Source organism: Trachinotus anak, unplaced genomic scaffold (assembly GCF_046630095.1).
Source record: "Trachinotus anak isolate AG129_WGS33_773 ecotype Australia unplaced genomic scaffold, CSIRO_AGI_Tana_v1 ptg000018l, whole genome shotgun sequence".
Lineage (NCBI taxonomy): Eukaryota > Metazoa > Chordata > Actinopteri > Carangiformes > Carangidae > Trachinotus > Trachinotus anak.
The window spans coordinates 7,379,237-7,403,532 of NW_027273869.1; the positions used below are offsets into that span (position 1 = coordinate 7,379,237).

The 24,296-nt window shown below is 39.6% G+C and overlaps 3 protein-coding genes across 3 annotated transcripts in view; 2 read left to right on the top strand and 1 right to left on the bottom strand.

Annotated features, from left to right (window-relative positions):
• LOC139634903 (copine-8) overlaps positions 1 to 6,395 on the top strand; it is an 84,039-nt gene extending 77,644 nt beyond the window's left edge. The window contains exon 20 of the mRNA XM_071501634.1: positions 885 to 6,395. Coding sequence (XP_071357735.1) covers positions 885 to 1,073 — 189 coding nt within the window. The 3' untranslated portion in view covers positions 1,074 to 6,395. The remainder of the gene's footprint in view (positions 1 to 884) is intronic.
• An 11,625-nt stretch (positions 6,396 to 18,020) lies between these two features.
• alg10 (ALG10 alpha-1,2-mannosyltransferase) lies at positions 18,021 to 22,206 on the bottom strand. The gene is made up of 3 exons (XM_071501594.1): positions 21,851 to 22,206; positions 20,592 to 20,789; positions 18,021 to 20,506 (listed from the first exon to the last, which is right to left on the bottom strand). Exons 1-3 carry the CDS (start codon positions 22,013 to 22,015, stop codon positions 19,445 to 19,447), a joined length of 1,425 nt encoding a protein of 474 aa, XP_071357695.1. The 5' UTR covers positions 22,016 to 22,206; the 3' UTR covers positions 18,021 to 19,444.
• A 188-nt stretch (positions 22,207 to 22,394) lies between these two features.
• tprkb (Tp53rk binding protein) lies at positions 22,395 to 23,979 on the top strand. The gene is made up of 4 exons (XM_071501600.1): positions 22,395 to 22,641; positions 22,777 to 22,899; positions 23,352 to 23,528; positions 23,729 to 23,979. The coding sequence occupies exons 1-4, from the start codon at positions 22,501 to 22,503 to the stop codon at positions 23,813 to 23,815; spliced, it is 528 nt and encodes a 175-aa protein (XP_071357701.1). The 5' UTR covers positions 22,395 to 22,500; the 3' UTR covers positions 23,816 to 23,979.
• The last annotated feature ends 317 nt before the right edge of the window (positions 23,980 to 24,296 follow it).

A 24,296-nucleotide genomic window follows, 5' to 3' on the forward strand; every position in this document is an offset into this window, starting at 1 on the left:
GTTATTTTTAGCTGGTCCTTATGTTTCCACCTGAGTGGGTTTCAAAACTATATCTCTGTAAAAAAGTGTCAGAAATACTCACTTGATGGCTAAATACACAAAATTGTGGTAAAAGACTGAGGCTAAAGCTGCGTGTCCCAGATAAAAAAAGTCAGTATCCTCAGCCATTGACAATCCATGTAGAAAACATGAAAATACAGAAAGATTATAAAACTGTTATTTATCCCTGTTTGCCTGCTGTGCTTATATATTTGGACAAACAAGAGGTTAAATCTGCTTTATTGTTTTTATTTTCAAATGGTATGTTTCATCTTTACCGTTACAAGGGAAAGGCTTTGAGGATGAGATCAGTTTTACAAGGTAATGAGTCTGCTGGAGTGTAAACTTCAATCAAATACAATAAAAACCAGGACAGAGCTGCTAATGGTAGCTCACCCTCTGACAGTTGTGTAACACTGAACTACCAGGACCAGTGTCCATCCACTGAGGAAGTAATACAACATGCTAGCTGTGAATAGTTAGTGATGTAGGTAACAAGCTAGTTAGCCAGAAATTCTAACAATTAGAGATTACCTAGAGTTGCACGTATATAGCAGCTTTCTAGTCTTATTGACCATTCAAAGCGCTTCACATTCACACACCACTGGTCCACTGGGGGTAATTTAGGGCCAACGACACCTTGCACTGCAAACTGGAGGAGACAGGAAACGAACCAAAGACCCTCCAACAAGTGCATGGCCCACGCTACCTCCTGAGCCTCATCTGTCCCTAAAAAAAAGTTTTAGGGAGTTTCCCTCCACCTTAAGCCCGTTTCCTCAACCTCTGTTTCCCATCTCATCTAATGTAACTTGAACTGATGTTTTTTTTCCTCTCTTCCCTGTTAGTTCGTCCCATTCAGAGACTACATCGACCGGACAGGGAACCACATCCTTAGCATGGCCCGGCTTGCCAAAGACGTCTTAGCTGAGATCCCCGACCAGTTCCTCTCCTACATGAGGACCCGTGGGATCAAGCCGTCGCCAGCACCACCGCCCTACACACCGCCAAGCCAACCCATCCAAACTATGATATGAGGAGCGATGCAGAGGAAGGTTTTAGGAGTCAGGGGTCAACTTAACTGACTTAACGCGCAAAATACTTCCATTTCCTTAAAGCCGCTCTCCATGCCTTGTCGTCGTGGATCACAGTGGTCTTTCTTGTGTTCAGGAAGCTGCATGTTGGGCCAAGAGAGTGACGCTTTTGAGGGCAGGAAAAGCCAATGAGAGTCTGTTTACTTCCACTGTCAAGCATTCCTGTTGCTGTCTGGATTTTTTTTTTTTTGTTGCCTGGAAAACCTGGACAGGCTTTGGAGAGAGTCTGGAGAGTCTGGATTCAACCCAGGAACAATCTCATCTGCCTGATCCGTCTGATGAAGGAAGGAAGGGAGGAAGAAGCTAACTTAGAAATGTTGTAAAGAGAATGTCTCCAGACAAAACAAAGGAAACACTTGATCTTAAATGAACACTTACTTTTCCTGTAAATAACTGGACATGTATAACTTCTTCTTTCTCTGTTTCTCTCTCCCCCTCTCTCTTTCTCTCTCTCTCTCTCTCTCTCTCTCTCTCTCTCTCTCTCTCTCCAACTCACTCACTCATTGTTTACAGTAAATACTGACAAGGATTTTTACTGTTGATACTTTTATATACACGTAGTTTCAATATGAAGCTTACTCTCTAATTCTCTAATACTCTAATGTAATTCTCTCTCTCTCTCTCTCTCTCTCTCTCTCTCACTCTCTCTCTCTCTCTCACTCTCTCTCTCTTTCTCTCCTGGCAGTTGTGTCAGGTAGCAGCAGTGCAGGTCCTGGTAGCCCTTCTGTACCGTACCGTGCTGTACCATACCGTACTGTACTCTAGTGTTTGTATTAACCTTTTGCATGAGTGTAGCCTCAGTCAAGTGCATGCAGTTAGTGGCCCTGCACTACCTCTTCTACCCATTTACCCATCTGTCTGTCTGTCTGTCTGTGGGGGGTGAGTGTCTGTCTGCCTGTTTTTCTGTTTGTCACTTCACCCTGTCTGTCTGTCTGTCTGTCTGCACTGCTCTCAGGCCTGAGAAGTCTGTCTGCCTGTCTGTCCTGTTACATCCCCTCCTCTTGTCTATCTGACCCTCTCTCTTTCTTTCCTTTCTTTTATACCTCTGTCACTTTTACTAGCTGTGTTTCCATCCAACTAATTTTTCTTTTCCTTTTTGGCGAGTTTTAATAGAGGACATGAATGAAAAATACAACATGTTGATGCGTTTTATGCAGTTTGATGCATTTTTGGTTCTCCTGACATGATCAGTTATTCAATTGACAGCGTAACAGTTAAAGGTTTAATAATTGGGCATGAAATGTAAAATATATCAACCCCAATTTTCCAGAGATGTGATACCCTTGTATAAGGTGTCTATTGTCTTCAGAAGCCAGTGTGTGCATTATGATCATGATAGCATTAGCATTAGCATTTGTTGTGCCTTTAGAGGAAACAATGAAACATGGCATCATTTGCAACAATTTCAGATTACAAAGGCCAATTTGTTTGTTGTAGTCAAAATTATCAAGCAAATTTTAAATGATGCAATTTTTATGTAGCATTTATTGACTGTTGAATGGGAACATAGCTACTCTATCTCTCTGTCTCTGTCTCTGTCTCTGACTCTGACTCTGTCTCTGTCCTCCAAACTGCCTTGGCAATAGGATGCCCACATGCCCAGGGGTTCGTCTCATTATGTTGTCAAACACCCATATCCCTGCCCCATGTTTAAAATGACAGCAGCTGCTCTCAAACAGAAAAATGTTTGAGCAAAAAGAGCCCAGTGGTCAAAAATGCAGAGAAAAACATACTTTCCCTATGTTTGCTTTTTGTTCCATTTAAATTTGATTTTGTGCTGTGTATTTTTTAATTGCACCTTTGATATAGCTTTTTATATGTTTGTTTTTATGATGTGTATTTTTATGTGCCAATCATATGTAAAAGGATGATTTGTGTGATCTCTGTCAGTCACTGACAACGTCAGACAAGTTGCCAATTTAACACAGAATGATCGTTTCTAAATGATGTCTAGTGACAAATGAGAGGATTTGTGTTGTAGTGATCATGATAATGTGAATGAGATTCGTGTGTTTGTATGAAACAACTATTTCTTTAAAACATCATGAGATGGAATGTTTAAAAAGTCATTACAGCATTTTAACATTTATTGGACAGTAAGTGAATTACATTGCAGCACCAAAAATGTGAAGGGTTATTTTAGCATTGCAGTGATGTTAAAGTTGTGTTTGTTGTATCAACACTTAAAATGGTTTGCTGCATCTTACCAAAACTTATTTGACAGGCATTTTTTTATAGTGTATCTGATGTTTTCAGATGTCATTTTTTATTTTTACACGTTTAATTACCAAGTCAACCAGACAGTATCAAAAAAGTGACGACTCAGCAGACACTGTGTGATAGTCAGTAATCTACTATTGGAGTAAATAGTTGATGATAAATAGTTTTATCATTATTATTGGAACCAGTTTTGAAAATACTAAGTATTACATAAATAATTTAAATAATTTATTTACAGATAAATAAATAAATAACTTACAAGTTATACATATTACCATATAACTTATGACCGAATAATTTTGTTCTCCAAAAACATAAATTCACTTGTCAAATATTAATATAATTAGATTCTATTTAATGTTATGCTATCTCTATGGTGAAGCTCATGACCGCCACATCATCCACTGAATAACTCTGATGTCTGTTTAATCTTTTAATCACTCTCAGCTCAGCTAATGTCTCAACATACTGTGCAGTTTTGGCCATTTTCAAACGTTGCAGACAAGATTCCCACATGTTTTTGTGTAAAATGATCAGCTGATAAGAGTCAACGAGTCCAACAAAGTTTTTTTTTTTTCTTCCGAGTGTCAGATGCATCCGTGCCTTGTCCTACAAGCATAGATGCAGCTGTGCTTTAGCCACGAGGTTCATCAATCACAGTGTGACAGCAGAGTCACTACTATGACTCACACAGGCTCAAACTCATATCACTAAATTAACACATGAAAAAACACACCAGAGACTCTGACCATGCAAAGTGACACTATTTTATTACACTGTTTGTTTTGAACATCTTACATAGCTGCCTTGTCCGGTTGCTTGACATTCCCAAGTTTATCTTTCTTTTCTCACAGGCTTCCCATGTATTGCTACTGTAGCAGAGCGCTGATACGGCGGGGCTAACTGTATGAGTGTGTGTGTTTTTTAGAGTGTGCAGTCACACTCTTGTAGCTACCCACTGTGTTCATAGCGTAGGTGGACACATCATTAGGACTACAGGTCGAAATAAGGAGCTCATTACTGCCTCAGCAGATATACTGTAAAACCTCCAAACGGTTAGAGATCCAACACTGCGAGGGTCAGAGGTGGCTTTATTATCACTTTTGTTGATTGGAAGGGCAGAGAGGGAACTTTTAGTGGGACTGCCTGCTTGGAGTTAGCTACATTTTTGATATTATTCCTTGTTCACAATTTAACATGATACCATTTTGGTGGAGACAAATTACAAAGATAAAAGCTAGACCTTTGCAGTGGCAAAACTATGGTTTATTACTATTTGGGTTTTATTTTTCTGGCTCCAGCCATTGATAAGAAAACTGACTTAGTGATGTCAGTTAAACAGCAATATCCATTTAAAATTTACTAACAGTATATAACATTAGCTACTAAGCTTATGGTCTTCAGACCAAGCAAAGCTGTAGAGGGGGCAAAACCCATGAAATAGATCAAGGGTGTATTTTATTGCTTATGACCTCAACATTTTATTTAAGAAAGTATGTCTTATCTTCTGTGAAATGTTGCATCATCTCACTTTAAAAATTAAAACATGACCCACTAGAAAAGACATAACAGAGGAAGAGAAGTAAAAGTGAATTTACTGACCCTTTTGACAGCTTTCACAAAGCTTCAAGCTTTTGTTTATTTGTGTTCTTGATAATTGGCTGGCCACACTCAAACCCAGGATATACAAACAGCCTACAGGATGGCCTTGTCATGCTATTTGAACGGTAAACTACCTCCTGATTCTAGTTACGTGTTCTTCAGCAAATCCTTTCAGGGTAGGAAAATACATCTCTTACAACATGCTCATTTCACCAAATTCCTTTACAAGGCTTGTCGACCAGAGCAGGACACAGTATGGAAGCAAAAAAAAGGCCATATTTTTTTATTTTATGAGTGAGCAACTGGATAACTGTAAAATTTTTATTTTAGGTTTCACAAAATCAGACAGAAAGTTTTAGTGGTCCACTGGGCTATTCAAAAAAAGTAAGTCAGTCTGGTGGTAACCAAGGGTTACCAAAGGTAAACAGATGTCTGTTCTATGATTGGTCAGTCATATGATCCCAAGAAGACCTCCGACAGTTACATTTTCTATCTTAAGTTTTGAACCTGTAAAACAATGAAAACATTGAAAGGAAGTCTATTTAGATAAATGTTAAGTATAAATATAAAATATTTCAGTTCAGTAAAATCATTGATGTTAAATTTTCAACACTATTTCAGTTTCAACATTTAATCAGTTGCTTATAAAATATGAAATATTTTGGCTTTTCTTTGCCTCCATACAAAGACAGAGTTACTGCTATAGTAACAGGTGTGTGTTTGTGGTGGACAAATATACATATATTTATATATATTTTATTTTTAAATATACTTTTTAATCATAGTGCAACAGCTCACTAACTTTGCCAAGCCCCATGAAGCCGCGAGTGTCTGTATGTGTGTATCTTTGTGTGTATGTGTTTGATACAAGTATACTTTGTGTGTGTGTGTGTGTGTGTGTGTGTGAGCGTGCCTGTGAGGCACCTTTATTTGAGAGTTTTAATAGACCACGTGAGGTGTTACACATAAGATCTTTGTTTACTAAAGCTATCCAAATAATATATTGTATGCTTGTCATATCTTCTTAACAACGTGCACTATGTTTGCATGTACAGTTTTACAAAGGATGCACCAGTTCCTTTTGTTAAAAACTGAGTGTTTTGAAATATAAAAATCTATATGAAAATTAACTGTACAAAATGGCCTTAAATCTTTCACTGATTTTCTTGGAATTGTGCGATGCCTTCTTCAGAAAAATGAATTGTTTAAAAGAATTAATCGTTATCTATTTTGTGTCAGTGTTTCTATTGCTTTCTAGTGTATTTTCTTTGCACAAGTTCAATTATGGGAAAAAATATGATCTTGTACTTTTTTGAAACCGTGAATAATCAGAGAAAGCATGACTGAAGTACTGATTGTCTGATAATACATATAATAGATGACTATTTCTGTATCAAACTATGGATTTTTAAATAAATATTCATATTAAACACATTTGCTGGACATTTTGCTACAGTATTTCTTCTCTTATTTTCCTTTCCTGTGTATTTTCTCACCTCTACTCTCCATTCATAGCATATTAGGACTAATATCTGATTTGCTGAGTGCAAAAATGTCCTCACACACCAAAAACATACAAAAAACATGGACACAGGAACACTAGCCTTGAGCAAGGTACTAAATGCAACTGCAAAACAGGAACTGTGTAACATTTAGTAAAGTCAAAGATGTTTTCACATTTCTGATGACTTACCACCCACTCCTGGTGTGAGACTGAGTCTGTCATCTGCCTGCTGAGGTGGCAACTATTTCCTAAAATATAAAATATTCGTTTCTCAGTTTTTTGTTGTTTTTTTTTTAAATAAACTTATTTGACACCTGTTGAAAAAGGCAATTAGTAAGACTGTCACACAAAAATACCCAAATCTGTAGAATCTGCTGGGGGTTGATAGTGTTCTTCATCAACACTCAGTGACTCAGCAAGTACTAAGGCAGGTGCTGAGATCGCTGATTTTCAAAAGTCACGATTCAACTTGTTTTTGTCAGCATTTTAGGATGTTCTCACTTTCACTTGTGCAATTCAGAGTGCAGAGATAATACCAGTCAAAGTTCATAGCTTCAAGGAAATAGTAATATTTTGGAAAATACACTTGCGTTCCTCATCAGGCTAAGGAGCTGATAAGCCTAGCTTAGCATAAACAGCAGGAGGAAACAGCTAGCTTGGCTTTTGCTACAGTAAAAAACTACACCTACCGGCACCTTTAAAGCTTACTAATTCAGAGTATTTAAATTTCCACACGAGGAGGTTTTTAATGATTCAGGTCATGTTGTTTCCTTGGAATATGGGAAACAGAAACAGCTTAAAAATAAGTATGACTGTAAACAGGTTTATGTTACCGCCAACTAAATCCATTTATTTTATAATGCAAAGTGCGCAAATATTTCCCTGCTTGTCCTCCAAAAACACCATCACCTCCACCCTGGAGGTTGGGACTTGTTGCAAACTAAGACTGAGATTCTTGCAAGGCAGCGGAAAGCAGGGAAAGTAGCGAGCCTATTCTTGCCGTAAACCAGCACTCCCCAAAGTCTCGGTTCCACGTACGCCATGAACTTTCCAACTTTTACTCCAACTTCACTGTCTCATTGCTCGTGGACACTTATTGTCTCAGCGAGACGCCATATGGTCACCTCACCTTCACCAACCTTTCAACTCGGCCTCTCTGAAAAACAAACTTTCCTGGGAAACTTCTTCATTCCGCTTTCCAACTCACTATATAATCACAACATTGACTTTCACTCACTAATTATCATCCATATGAGCAGCTGTTTACATGGTAACTTCATTAGTCTTCACCTGCCATATACATGCAACTCGCAATTAGCGTTGTTCCTTCAACATCCCACTGTGCATGTGTTTCTGGGTTGATAGCAAACACGTGATAATGTGTCACATGCTGTATAATGACGAACTGTCACCATCAAAGTCTGTCACTTTGTTAAACAGCATGTCCTGCTGAGGAGGATGGAGCGTCAACAACATATGGCTTCATCGCCAATTATCTCTATGAGGAGCAACAGGGCGGGCGTCAACAGTAACAATCAGACTTATAGTAACAATAGTCTTTTTGTTACTGACTTAATTGGTGCTAACCAAAAAAAAAAAAAAAACATTGAACCATCAAATTAGAAAATCATTCATTACAGACATATTTCATCATTACATCAATCTTGTTATCCCTGTCTCTGGCTTTGTTAAAAGGTATTCTGGAAAATGTAGGAAATCACTAACTCAGGCAGATGAATACCTGCGGTTACTTTTCAAGTTCAATCAATGCAACAGAAATGATATTTCCAGCAAGGGTGTAATGTAGGAGTGGAGTTTTCCAGACTGTTAGCATGGACTTGAACACATCACTGACATTTCAGAATGGATTTCTTTCATTGTGTGAATTAAAGTGAGACATCCACAGTAAATATGTCAACATTATGTTTATAATAAAACTGGCTGATGGTGACATGGACAGATGGAATCAAGTATGCACGCAGTGTCCTGCGGTCCAATCATTCATCTTGTGTATGTTAGATGGATGTCAGGTGTTGGCCCATCAACACACATAAATACACTGATAAATTTAGACAGCGGACAAAATTGCCCGATAAATTTACCTTATTACACATCCATATTTGCATATATTTGCAAAACAAATTGACTCAGTCGTCTTCACATTTGGCCTGCTGAAAATCAAGCCTGAAATTGTGGACTGGCCGAAGTGGAGTGAAATTAGAGCTCAAAGGAAGTTTGTTCATGCGTGTATGAAAATGTGACGGCGATGAAGGACGGATACAGTTTTAGGTTAAAAATGAAATGACAGTTTTTTATTTATTAAATGACAAGGATCAGTTCCGTGATGATGGAGACGATCAGTGTTTCTGTCCTTGTGTGAATAAAGTTTTCTCCGTGTCTTAGTGTGGTTGGTCCTCAGTCATCGAGCTATCACATGTTTCTGAAACACCAGTAATATTCATTATTTCCATCTTACTTTGGAGTCTCCTGGGAAAAGGTTTGAAAAAACGACACATTTACTCTGCATGTGGAAAACTACAACCTATTAATGATGGTTCTCAAACTATGACAAGGCACACCAGCATATATTTTTCTGACCGTGTAGAAGACAATGCAGTATTGAGTCTTTATCATTTGGATCTAGAATACAACTTGTACTTAATGTTTCATGCAGGATGTGACTGTGGACAGGCTTTCCTCCTGGATGGTGGAGAAAGGTGAGATCGTCAGGGAAATTCACCTCAGCTGGACAGATCACATGCAACTCTACTTCAGGTGGTGGCAGCCACTGAGTCTCCGGTTTGTTTGTCTCATTGGTTTCTTTTTCCGCACCTCCAGCTCTTCATGCATCACAGAAAACCTTTGTTTTCAGTTTGTGTTTATAGTTTCTTTCCTCTTCATTTTTTTTTTTTGGGAAGGGGGGGGATACTAAAAACTTTCAGTCAGAACTCCTGTGTGATTCCAACTCTTTGACCTTGAGGTGGGTTGAGACACAGGGATGCATATTTTGCCGAGCCTTATTTTTTACAAGGTAAAATTAGACGCTGTGTGGCAGCTCTGAGTCGCCAGTGTGTTTACTGGATCCGCTCAGAAGCTGGAGTCCTGGTCTGCACTCAGCTGGGTTTGACAGAGCTCAGAGTCCAACATCCACAACTACATAGTTAGAGGAGAAATAAATGTGGCTGAAGTGTAAAAAGACGCTTCCAGTCTCAGTGATGCAGGTAAAACATGAGGAGAGTGTGAGCCTGTGGAGAAGGCTGGAACACGGCCATGATCTACACTGGACGAACTCTGTGAATCACATTGTAATGGAAAACACACTCATCAATCACACAGATCATCATCAAAAAGTCAGAACAAAATAAACAAACAAAGTTACAAATACATCTGTTACATGCAGAGCTGTTAAATGCAGTGAAATCCTGATCGGTGCACAGAAGTACGTGTCATCACTTTTCGCCAGCTGAGCTCTGCCCACTTCAAACCAGTGAGCAGAGCACACAGGGGAAAAAAAGGAAACAAATCTGAAATCTGTTCTGTCAAATAACAAACCGTTTTAACTTTAACTTTGACAGAAAATAGTGTTTTCATGAAAACATCGCTCATGAAGGTGATATTGTAGCCGTCCAGCCTGTTCACTGTCAGCAAATTCAATCAATTTGAAAATGAAAAACTGTTTTTTTTTTTCTGATTTTAGTTTTTAATTCAGGGTCAGACACAGAAATATTACTATTAAATAATGATATATTGTGTTTCTTGTGGCCACTAGCTTGACCTTTAACATCTGCTATATGCTTCAAGATAAACTAAAGACTGCTCAAAAGCCAAGTTCAGGGAGCAAGGCACAGGTATTACAACATTGCAACACTGCATACTGTGCCTTTAAAATGGACCAATAGCAACAGGACCCTGCACTACTGCTAACACAATCATCTAACAGCTGAATTTATCATTTGTAAGATTTATCATAGAGTAATAGTGTCACATCAACAATTGAATGTACTTTATGTACTGGGTGTGTTTTTTGTTTGTTTTTTTTTTTTCCTCTGCACAAACGGGAGAGCCTCATGCCTCAGGTTGCTATAAATAGCTTTATTTTCCCAGTGTCCCTTGAGGCCAAGTGAGGAGATGGATGGATTGATTGAGGGGCGAAGAGAGGCAGTGAGGGAAAGGTGCTAATATCACTGTCACTCAACATCTAATGCAACTGCAGGAGAGAGAGAGAGAGAGAGAGAGAGAGAGAGAGACCTGATACTGTGTACAAAAAACATCATACTACACACACACACACACACACACACACACACACACACACACACACACACACACACACACACACACACACACACACACACACACACACACACACCACAGAGGACCACACTACTCATTAGCAGCAATAGAGCAAAACATCAAGGCCATGAATTCAGAGCAGGATACACCTGAGGAAATGAGCAGCAGGGAGGACAAATTTAATTATTGATTTATTTTATTTGTGCCGACGCTGGTTGTGACATCAGATCTGAACGTGTTTTCATGTCGTGATGCCTAAAAAATGCAAGAATATAATCAGACGTAAGCACACAGACGCACAAAAGTCAGCTGTTACATCATGCCACCCATACTAAAGGGCAACGAGAAGCTCGTTAATTGTTTAAATACTTATTCGCCATTGACTACGTGGTAATTAGTTGATACATAAGGTCGTGTGAGGTTTTGGTCCTTTAAGAAGACTTGATGTCTTAATGCTTGAGTAAGTCTAATGAACACTGTGGTCGATGTCTGTCAACCAGGGTCGTAATTATGTTCGCTTGTCACTTCCTGACACAGTCTGTAGCTTAGCAACCTGCCACAGAGACGGAGCTAAAGTTGGATCTCATTTGAATATTCCCCAGGAATTTAAAAAAAGAAAAAAAAAAAAGAAATAAAGAAACTCAGGTGTTTGGTACCACACTGAGTACAGATTTGCAGCTTCTGAGCCTGAAGGTGGCGTCAGGACACATCGGAAAATTCCCTCACACACACACTTACCTCGCAAATGCCATCAAACTTTTACAGACAGCATGTTAGAACGCGTGATATGGATGTGGGCAGGTTTCATAATTACTGTGTGCTGAGAATAAAACAAAACATATGTTTTGGCTACTCCGCCCACTGAACTCCCACCGTTCTTATAAAAATAGATCATTTTCTGTTCTTCATTTTCTTCATGTGTTATAATTGTTTTTTTTTGTTGTTTTTTTTTTTGTTTTTTTTTTTTAAGGTGCTAAGAGACGGCACGTAGCTGGTGTGTTCAGGTTCATGTGTGTTATGTAAGTTTTAAAGAGCATTTGTGTTATAACATAACATTTTTTCTCGCAGCATATGTAATGTCTAAATGAGATTTCTATTTTTGTGAAAGGTAATGTGATGCTACTAGCCCCCCTTTCTTTTCCCCTTACATTGTATTATTTTATTGAAATCTGCCTCATATAATTTTCATCTTGATGGTCAAACATGATGCAGCAGGCCCCCAGATATCCTGACCCTTTGTCCTTACCATGAGTCAAAACTGGATCCTGCATTTCCCATAATGCATCCTACTACGGTGCTTTGTAAAACACCCCTGACCCAATAGACTGTGATGCAGATTTTTTGGGGCAAAATTTGTACTCAACAAACCTGAGGCTGAGGTAACCCTTATGACATCATCAGGTTCATCCTATCAGAGCTGCATTAGTAAAATTGGTGGAGTATCCCTTTAAAATGCATTTCTGCCACTTGTAGGCAAATAAAACTCCCTGTGTTTAAAAGGTGCTCTTGCTTTCACTGTTGTTTTATGATGTTCAAACGTGCAGTATGTTCCAAAGCGTGCTCCCTAACAGTGAAATATCAGCGGTACACCCACAACACTGCTCCTTGAAAACAAGCTGAGGTAACATACGGTGTCCTCTGTTCCCCATCTGTTTCTTTGTGTCCCTGCTCTGTGTTTACTTTGAAGGTGTGAGCCAAGCACAAACTGCAAACCACAATCACAGTTGCCTAATTAAGTCGTGATCTCAAGAAAACCAAAAAAAATCTAATGAATAATTCATTTTTTGATCATAATTACAGAATGAGACGGTTAAGTTGCGATCAGGGAGGACAAAGCTTAATACCTCCTGTTCACGGCCACCGTCAACATCACAAGGGTGAAACAGAAAGTAGGTACGAGCAGAGATCTTTCTAAAAGAGAGAGAGAGAGAAAAAAATGCGTTGGCACTCTTTCATTTCTGCTTATTTGAAATGAATCAAATTAAACACCGAGAACAAGCTGCAACACGGCCGTGCTTCTTCATTACAGTCCACAAACAACAACACTAACAGGGCTAAGTGAGATAAAACGCCAACTCGGCCCATCAGCTGACGAATGTTTTTTATTGTACTTGCTGTGTTTAATCAGTAGAAACCACACACACACACACACACACTTGCACAGAAACCCTGCCTTTGTCTCAATTAGCGGCACATACAGTATGAGGCCACTTGTTCTCCCTAACCGGGCCTGATATATTATACATCACGGCTAAATGTTTCTGTGTGGCTCTAACTGTGTGTAAGTGTGCGTGTGTGAGTGTGTTTCCGCCTCAGCCTGCGATGCATTATGCAGTGAGACAGGAGGCAGATGCATGGGGTGCTGGGAGTCTCATCGCCTCGCAAGTTATTGTGTTTGTGTGTGAGAGAGAGAGAGAGAGAGAGAGAGAGAGAGAGAGAGAGAGAGAGAGAGAGAGAGAGAGAGAGAGAGAGAGAGAGAGTTGGGGAAACTAGTGTATTTCTAATATATGCAGGATTGTCTCTGCAGTGTTTAGGGTCTTCAGCCACAGATGAAGGGTGTGAGGTGTATGAGTTACATGTGAATGTAAATGCATAGATGCGCATTGACATGTGGACGTGTGTGTGTGTGTGTGTGTGTGTGTGTGTGAGTGTGTGAGTGTAGGAAGCTGACTGATGTACAGTGACAGGGTCAAGAGTGTCAGAGGAGTTAAAGAATCATGTGACAGCGACAACATCACTACTGCTCTGCTGACTCCACACACACACACACACACACACACACACACACACACACACACACACACACACACACACACACTGTTCTTGACACAGAGAAGGAATGTTGATTAATATAATGGGCAGATAAATTAGAGGCAACATTGAGTCAAGCTGAAGTTATAATTGGTTGGATTCAAATTTGAAGAAGTAAACTTGGATGACCTCCAACACACACCATAAAAAGGGCAATTCCAAAAATGAATAATATCCCATTTAAGATGATTACATTTTTTTCCACCGTGGATTTTCTTAGTAAGGCCTTCAATTTATTTTTCATCCAGAGGAGAGAAGATAGAAGTCTGAAATGTGGACTGCATGGTTACACACTCACATGTCAGACATCAATTTAAAACCTATAGAATGAGACCAGGTTAAAGGTTAAAACTAGAGACCAAAAATGCCTCCATTGTTTTTTCTTATCATGCTAATTTGCTCGAGGACTCTGACTTCTTTGCAAAATCTATATTTGACTCAGTGGGATAATGTTTATTCATTATGAAATTTTGTTGGACTTTAGGCAGATCACTACACTTATATTAGACAGAAACTTGATTCCTCAAACAACTTAAAGCTGAATCATAAAGTCACTGATGCTACCCGCTCAGCACCAAAAGCAGACAAAATTAGTATTTAGCTGGTGACCATAGCGGAGCAGTAGGCAGCCAAAGACACAGGTATTTCCCTGGCTCCTTAGCCAGGAGCTGGTGAAGACCAAAACAGAGCTAAAACAAGAGTTTGGATTCGCCAGGTGGCCACAAAGATGAAGCTAAATTATCCTAAAGTTACTGCTGAATGTTTAAATTTCAGTTTTATGAGGTGATAATATGCCAGTTTTGTATTTACATTTTGTGCTGCCCCCAAGTGGTCAACAAAATCAATTAATTCAGTTGTAAGTGAGCCCAGATACAGTTTCAGACTTTCCCAGTGACGCTCTTTGCCATCAGGTATTAAAAAGCAGAAGAACTATTGTTATAATATCCCCTAAATTAAGCTGAATTAAAAAACGGTGGAGAACGGTGTTTGATCCCCTTCTGAAAGTAGCATTATTATTATTATTATTATTGTAACCATGACAACAAAGATCGTCTAATGTTGGGAAGTACTTATTGAACTTTTCCGTAAACCTAACCAAGCCATCACGTTACCATAGTTACCATGGCGACAAAAGCAGGTGTGCCACTCTCGGTACAGTGTGCATGTTTGTTATTGTAACCATGACAACAAAAGGTCCATGTTTGCGTCACAAATGTTCTGTGTGTTTCCACTAGAGTGGTGTGTCACTTTAAATTTGCTGTGGCAAGGAATTGTGGGATGGCATTTTCTCTTTTCCTTTTGTAAAGTCCAGTGTTTCCTAGGCTAAAGGAGATAGGATAGGAAGCACTGAAGCTCCTTTCCTTATCATTTAGAGAACCGCTATTATTATGGCTGCTATTTAGATACTTCCAGGTCATTTCACTCCAACACTTAGGGAACTTCCTAAGTGAAAAAAGACTTTTCGACACTCCAGCCAGGTTCACCACTTTTTTTTTTGTCCCCTGGAAACTCTGCTGTTGTTGTCTGTGCTACATGCCGCGTATTTCTCTACATGCTTGTGTTTTGTGTATTTGCGGCACACATTTTTGAATTCGCTTGCGTTTTGTCTGTTTGCATATGTTTTCTTAAGTTGCAGTATATTGAGCCCTCAGGGCCACCGTAGTTAACCCTTTTTTTTACAAAGTAACCCCTGATTAACATTTGTGCATGTTCAGTTGCGGCACTTTTTCATGCACAATGGCCCTGATATTGTTGTGCTAATCCCTGCATCTCTTCCATTGTTGATCATTTTTTACACTTGTGTGATCCCGTCGAGCTGCCAGGCACTTTAATTAATCAGGTAAGTGGGAGATCAGTCATTACAAAACACAGCGAAAGTGAACTGAGCTGCGCACAGTGAGCAGAAGGCTTAATTCACACTGTATGCCACACTGTCAGCTTTTGCACGGTAAACAGCTCCAGGGATTTAATCAAAGTCGTCCATTGGATATTTATAAGTAACAAAAAAAAAAACTTGATTACGTCAACACAAAGCAACAACATGCACACACAAACACTGCCACTGTAAAATAGAGAATTCATAAGACTATAAACTGTATGTTTGCTTATATAATAGTGAAGCAAAAGTTTTTTTTTTATTTTTGATTTGAACCTGAACTGCAACTGCAATAATTATGGTCACCTCTTTTGTAATGAGATTCTTACTGTGTTTTCATATCATACCTGTGAATCTGTGTTTTTCTCTCCCTCCACCTCCTCATCCTCTCCTCCCACTTTCTCATCCTAATTATTTTCTGCTCTTGCAACTTTTATGTAACCCCAGAGAGTGATTAAGTGACAAACTCTGATTAAATTTAAAAAACAAATCTATCTCAGTGTCTTTCTCTGCTGTCTTGTCCTCACCTTTGGTTCTGGGAAACGAATGGCTCTTTCTTGAGGCTCCGCTTGTAATTAATTGCTCAGAGCCTCCGACACTTATTCAAGTTAAAGTCAGGGGAAAAAAAAAAAGACATGAAAAACAGAAAGGTGTTTTGCTGTTGCACATGTGTGTGTGTGTGTGTGTGTGTCTGTGTGTGTGTGTGTGTACATTTACACAAACACTCTGAGTAAAGGAGAAAAAGAACACTTCTAACAATTAAGGCAGTTCTATCTGAGCAAATCAGTTATAAATGTCCCTCCTAACTGACCTGTAATTAATGGGAATGTATTAGTGACAAAACTATATAGTACACACACAACAAATCCAAGCTACAATCTGCGAGTCAGAAAGTGCGAAATACTGTTTTGAACCCTGATTCACGTTTACACATCTGTCTCTTTGTACTGGTAAAGTACAAAGACAAATCTGCCTATTTGCTCTCTGGTGGAGTTAGATACCGCGCTCATATCTGTCGGTTCACAGTAAGCAGCCAGTTAGCTGAGCTTGGTACGAACACACAGGGAGAAGCGACTAGCCTGGCTCTGCCTCAAGGTAACAAAATCCACCTACCATGTGGTGACCAGACATCACGGTTTGTTGGTTTACCCCAGTTTCAAGCTGCGTAACCCAAGTCAACCCAAACGCTACAGTGTCCTTGGCTTGTAAACTCAAGATAACTGAAGACTTGAGTTGGACATGTGAGAGACTAATTAACATTATAACGTGCATGTACGTGTATGTTTTTCAGGCACTTTCATGTAATAGAGTATCAAGTTACATTTCTCTGAGTAACTATGATGAAATGTGTGATTACAATAACTCGTATTGAATGTAGCAGCATTAGCTGCTGCCAATAAAACATGGAAACAACACACCGCAATATATTTTGAAAAATACTTACGTCACCTAATTTTAGTTATTTTTGACTGCAAAAGCTAATTGTGTTTTTAATTTGATTTGAGAAGGAGATTGAGATCAAAAATTGTCATGAAAGAACTTCCATATACTTTTCATCAAAATGCAATCATTGATCAATCAGATATTAAACATTGATCAAACAAAAATCAATGAGTGAAAAGGGAAGGAGCGAGTCAGGGAGGTTCAGTTGAAACCAGAACATAAAAAAATCACATACTGTATATTTCACCCTGAATATGCTCCTGCAAAGCAGACAGCACATATTGTGTGTCCTTCACAGAGGCTCAGAGTGCGAAGCGTGTGATCAACATGTGTATAGGGATCTCAGTTTGATTTTTGTGAAAGCCTCTCCTGTGAGCTGCATTGCACACACTGCTTGATATTATTAGAATCTGGTAATGATGCGCGTTCTTCATGCCACTTGTTTTCTTTTGTCTCCCAGTTGAGCTTTCACCTCCAAAGTGATTCAAACTACTCCATACACCACTGCTATGTTAAGCAGAGCAGCCGATTTTAGGTTTTATTATCATCATTAAATACTTCAGTGTAAGGTTCTTCTCATCAAATTTGGCTGCATGGATCCGTCTTCATCTGTCTTCGTTTGGCTCTAATTTAATTTGGAGTGAAAGCACTGGTGTTAGAGTTGAAAGTTGTTGATAATTTCAGCAGTCATTTTTTTTTCATCAGATAAAGGCACATGGTGGAATTTACAACCGGTGAGATTTTTCACCTTCATGTTAAATTACAGGTTTTCTTCATGAGGACTTTAAGCTTTGTCTTACAGCTCCACCCAGTGTCTGAGTCTGGCTGATGTGTAAGTTTAAGTCAGGCTCAAAACATGTATCAACGCTCCTGTAGCAATAAAGTGAATGTAATTAATTAACTTTGCCTGTGGATCCAACCATATTAACTCTAATACTGTAATACATCTATTCAACAAGCATGACTATTCTACAAACCCAATATCAGTGAACACTTCTTTTCAAACTACTGTGAGAGGCTCTAAGAAAAATACGATAACCCAAAGAGAAATGTTTTTTGTGTGTTGCCCTCTGTTCTGCACAGGTTTTTGTGGTACATGCTGTATATTTGCATAGCATATAAACAAACTTAAGACTTGACATTGCACGAATCATTTTATTCAAAGATATACACAAAATTGTATCAATAGCGCAGCAGCAAAGAGCTGGATGGACAGGAAGTGTAGAGCAAAAGCAACTGACAAATGAGCAAACACAGACACAGAAACAAGGCTCAGATACCAGCGAAAAACACAGATGACATCAAATCTGAAATGATGAATTACACTGAATAAATTCCAGAATGTCACATCAAGATTCGACTGAATTTCCTCCCCGCAGCTCAACCTGGAAAGTCTCAAACCGAAGCTGTAACCAAACACTGTTGTGACTGAGATCAACTTAAATGAACTGGACAGAAAGGGGAAACACATGCAGACAGCAAGATGACATCATCTGTTACAATTAAACCACAACGTATAAAAAAAAAAAAAAGAAACTTCATGACAGACACAAACACCTAAATGAACACATTTCTGAATCACCTCTGGTGGATCCTTATGGCTTGGCAAAATACAAATCAAGGTAAAAATGGAAAAGACATTTTTGTTTAATTTAGACAAATCGAATTTAGACCGATAATTATAAAGTTGTCTGTGAGTCACGTGTTCTTCACTGGCAAAAAGCAAAAAATCTCAGTCATTACAAAAACATCATCAGTTTTACAATAATATATATTTATGGCTATGTCATCATTTTTGGTCTCTTGAGTCATATTTACATATTTCATGTTCAGTTATTTCTTCAAAGATGGATTCACAGAGATGCATACAGTATTTATATTTACAGTAGAAAACCATTTGCCATAAGAAAACCACACCCCTCCTTGTTAATTCACTTGCCAAAAAAAAAAAAAAAAAAAAAAAAAAAAAAAAAGTCACAATTTGTATTGTTACCCCGTGGAGAAGAATCAACATTTAAACCACAAAATGTTCAGGTACAGTGGGAGCAACTTTTATATACAGTCAATTCAGACCAGTACCAATGATTTTTACAAGACTCATAACACCACTGTATTGTCTACACCCAAACTTTAATCACTTTTACAAAATGAACACTTTTTGAAATATTCTTGGTCATTTTCATGTCATTGTGAAATGATTCACAGTCAGTTGGCAGCACTTCTGTAAGGTTTGTAGCATTGTCATATCATAACCCTAAAAACCTTGACATCTAACTCAGCTTTGCACATTTTTATTTATTTTTTTATTTTTTTATTTTCACTGTTAAAACTTGCAATACTGGTTCTCAGGATAAGCTGTAGAAATCCCTATACGTTATACCAAACACCAGCTCGTTACTGAGATGTAACAGAAGCTTTGCTTTGACTTGAGATGTGACTTCATTTCCATGTGCTGTGCTTCTCTGTAAAGCAGCTCTGGGAAAGTCCTCTGATGCCAAACAATGTCTGAGTCTAGGAACTTCTGATATCTGATACCAGCAACACTCCTTCACTTCCCTCCTGTGTTCACCACATGAACCTCTGAGTGGCTGTGCTGTCCGGCCAGTGGAAAGTCTTAGTGATGAAGATGTAGATTGTGACAGCGTTGACCGCCGTGTAGAGGAGAAACTCCACGATCAGTCTGGGAAGAGAGGGGAGAGGCATGTGCAGGCGGTACATCAGGTAGGGAACTATAAAGTACCTGAACTCCAACAGCTTCTGGGGGACCGTGGCGGCCAGGAGGCACGCCAGGAAAGCCAAACTCCAGAAGAGCGAGCGCGACTTGAAGGAGTCCAGAAAATTCCACCCAGCAAACACGTATGCTGGGACGAGGAGGAAGCGCGCCAGCTCGTGCCTTTGGAAGACCTTTTTCCACACGTAGAAGGGAAAATGGCGGTTATCTGCCAGGAGGTACTTGTGGACGAAGGTGAACTTCCACACCAGGAGCAAGGAGGCTCCGGTGACGAAGAGGAAGAAGAGGGGCTGTTTTCTCAGGGCCTGCAGGAAGCGGAGGACGCGGTGGTAACAAAGTGAGACAGGGACGGAGAAGAAGAGGGTGAAGGAGAAGAAGTAGAAGAGCTGAGGAAAGTTGAGGCAAGCCTCGTGGCTCGTCCTGTCGCCCACCACGATCCCATCATTCAGCACCACAAACAGCAGGAAACAAGCGCCAACCACTGCATAAGGCCAGGCCACCAGCAGCACCGCCTTCACGTGACTGGGTGAGGTGAGGAACTCTAGCGTGAAAAGCATTATTTTCTTAGCTCCGCTGAATGACAGAGGAACTTGAGACGGAGGGGACTTCTCCTCCCTCTTTTTCGTGTGCTCCACCCTCCAGGCTTCATCCATTTTAGCGGCCACCAGAGTGCCTGCGCAGAAAGCCACCCAGATGATGTTGGTCTGGCGGAAGAGCACGGAGCAGATGCCAAGGAGCGCTGAGGCCTTGTGGCAGCCGTGGAGCGTCATGAGGTAAGTGAAGAGGATGAAGAAAGTAGATCCGGCGTCGGTGTAGTAGAGGAAGTTGAAGAAATAGAGCACAGGGAAGGTGGATAGAGACAGCGCTGACAGGACCCGGCGTGACGTTGTTCGTGTCTGGAAGAGAATAAAACGTGAAAACAGAAAACAAGAAAATGACAAACAACATCATCCGGGCGTGATAATCGTCCTCTGGTCTTACCTTCTCCCTAAGGTGCAGCTTGCAGATGAGCAGATAGAGGAGGTAAAGGTTGCCACAGTTGAAGAGCAGGTTGATGAAGCGCAGCATGGCCGTGGAGCACACCACCTCGCCTGTCAGGTCAGCTAACCACACCACTGGTTTGATGACTCCCACTGAGATGAGGTAAAGGCCTGGGAGAGTAGTGATCATTGGGTCCCACTGCACAAGGACCGGCAGCATGTTAAATGGTGCTCCACCAATTTTACACATGAATATAATATTTTATACATGAAAATATATATTTACTTGTCATGTAAAAACAGTTGTATAATGTCTGTAGCTCTGCATGTCTGAGAAAATAACCCTGATGTCATAGTGTCATCAATGTTATTTTGTATTGACCATAGAGATGACAAATTCATAACAGAAAGACTGTGTTACTTACTGAGGGTGTGGCATTTCGATAATATGGGTGTTTATCAGACAATGAGGGTTTAATTGAGTTGACAATGTTGAGCTGAGTTGAGTCTCTTGCAGCTTTATGAGACTGCAATACTGAATCACTGAAGCACTCAGATACTGTAACATTATGTTTGCTGTTTTTAAAGGAACAATGTTCTGGCTCATTTATCACAAATTGCATTTATTTTAATTTATTAGTGAAGACTGTAAATTCATTGTATGTTTTCTTCATATGATGTGTTAACTACTCTACGCTGCATTGCTGTCATTCTGGCCAGGTCTCTATTGTAAAAAATAAATTGTATTGGTAAATTTCCTGGCTAAGTAAAGGTATAAGAAATTTAAAAAATAGTGTGTTTCTAATCTTCAGACAGATGCCATAAATGTCTGCGGCACAATCAACTCCACTTTCAGCTGCATTACTAGGAAATGGTTTTATAACTAAGTTAAAAAATAAAACAGACTAATGTCCACTATTATGATAACCCAAACCAAGTGATGCAGACTTCATATTTTCACACCACACTGACACAAGCTACACCCTACCTGAGAGGTCCTGACAATATTATGCTCTGAAACATGCTCATCAGTAACGCCAGGTTTCTGAGATTAGATGGAAACGTGAAAGATTAAGCCAGCCTGCATGGAAACTGCATTTTATTATGAGCACATAACTCCCACTAATGTCATTCTATATGTCCGACGTGGAGATTAAAATCTCTGCAGGCTGCCACTCCATGTTGAATAACAAAAGCTCCATCGTTAGCTAACCTTAATCCGCTAAACAATGGAGGACTCCATTCAGAAAGCCACTTTACCTCGTTGAATTTTCCATGGCAGTATTTCTGAGCCTGTGGGATGTGGAAAATCTCGTCCATGTACGGCTCCCTCTGCTCCCGAGTGACTCTGGAGAAAAGCAGGCACGAAACCAAAAAGTTGGTGCTGCAGAGAGCAGTGAAGATGTAGCCTTCAAATTTCTCCATGTCTGATGACGGAGCCCGATGTAAAAGTAAATACAATCTACAGCTCGCTGGTATAACGCTGTGTGAGCCGCATAACGAGTAAAAACACCGAGCAGCCTCAACACAGAGGGAAACTGGTCAGAGTCTGCCCTGCATTTGTAAACGGAAGAGTTTTGATATTTGACAGCTGGCGGTCCGCTTCGGAAACACGCTCGGCACGAAAACTCTTGTTTGACTAAAAGTTCCTAGGTTGTGCTAAATAGTTTAGCGTGGTGCTTCTATCAAATAGTCATTACCGAAATTATCTATATGACGGATTTTAAAAGGTAGTGCTTTAAAATGTCGTTTTCTGCTTTGTGTGGATTTTTTTTTTTCCCCCCAAAGAGGAAACTTCCTGTCCTGTGTCACAGTGTTATGGTTCCCGCTGTGTACAGACTTCACGTAAAGCGTGGTGGTGACCGTCTATTAACTGTAATTTTCTCACATTGGGTCTAATTTCTGTCAGCATGCATCTAACGCAGGAGCTAGAGCTTTTCCCCGACCACAGAGTGACTCAAATACTTTTCAAAGAGGTCAAAAATGCCGCAGAGTTGAGACAAAGTGCCGTGGAGGGTAAAATAAATGGTGCCTTGATCAACCCTAGAATGGTAAAGAGTTTTAAACACTTATGTGTCAGATATTTATCTTTATGTATATTTATTGTTCACCGACCTTGTCTGCTCATGTTCTTCATTCACCATCAGACTGTCTTTTTTTTTTTTTTTTTTTTTTTTAATTTACAGCTGGTGAATCCTTTCCAAGTGCTGGTCGCCGCCAATAAAGCTGTTCACTTCCAGAAAACTGGAAAAATGAAGACAAGAAGCCTGTACTCAGAGATTATCTTCAACCTGTCACCTACTAATAATGTAAGTAATATAAACTTGACATTTGATGTGATGCCTGTGCAATGACAAGAAATATTGTGTCCCATTTTAGCTTAAAGTAGCATCCCCTTTTTGGTGACATGTTAAAGAGACAAACGTTCCTTATGGTCTATTTGTGTGGTTGTTTTGCATCTCTGCAAAGATTTCGTGTTTTATTCCTTTGTAGTTGTCTTGTCTGGTCATTTTGTCTCTTTGTAATCACTTTGTGTCATTTTATATTCGTTTGGTGTCTCTTCGAGCTCATTTAGTTCTCTGTGTAGTCATGTTGTGTCTCTGTGTTGTTGTCAGTTTAGTCAAGTAAAGTTAAGTCACTTCAAACAGGCTCTGGTCCATGGTCTGTGCCTGGTGCCTGTTCAGTACTCAATCCATGAACAAATGTACATGTAAGCACTGAAAATCACGGCTGTGTATTTTGTGTGGGTTCAATAATACAGATCTCAGAGGCCTTCAAAAGGTTTGGGATCTCAGACGGCGATGACTCTGTAATGGTGGTCGTGGTTCACAACAAAGACGAGTCACAGCTTCTGGCAGACATCGTAGCCAAGGTGGACGGACGACAGGTTCCAGTGGAAGATGTTTCCTCACTGTCAGACTCGGCAAAGATCAGAAAGGTTCCCCGTCAACGCTTTATGTGACTCATTCCATACAATATGAACTAAGCCAAACGCTCTAACGTGGGTTTTCCACTTTTTGTGAAACAACTGACATCCATGTATTGATTTACCTGATTATTTGCTTTTTTTAAGTTATGTGATGGATTTCAGAAGCCTTTAATAAAAAATCTTATTCCCCATTTTTGTCTCCATTTCAGCTGTATAAAGTCACTCCCCAGGAGGAGAAGTGTGGGACTCTACTGGATGCAGTTGTATGCAGAATGGCCATCAAGGACGTCATGTAGCTACAACAAGAAATAAAACTGGAACACAACTTTTTCACCTGTTGCATTTTCCAATACGAAACAATTAAAATGTTTTTTCTTAATAATGTTATTCCACCATGTTGTAACGTCCCAAGCCTGCAAATATTGGACACCTTTGCTAAATAAATTATTTTTCAAAGTCTTTTCACAAACGTGTCTTTATTCTTGCATTTTTATTTTTTCTATCTCGCTTTCAGACAGTGATATATGAGGGAAAAGTTTGGGATGTAGTTAGGGAAGTTACAGCACATTATTTAACATCATCACGAGCAACTTTCTGAAAGCTGAAAGTATGCTGTGAGATTTTTTGACAGAAGGGGACGGGGATGTAAAGCTGGTCTAATGCCAGCAGTGGTGAATAATGAATGCAAAGTGCTCTGGGCCAAATATCAGCTTGGTCTCTAGAGGATTAAAACAAAAATACTTCCACATTCACAGCATGGACATGAAAGACCCACAG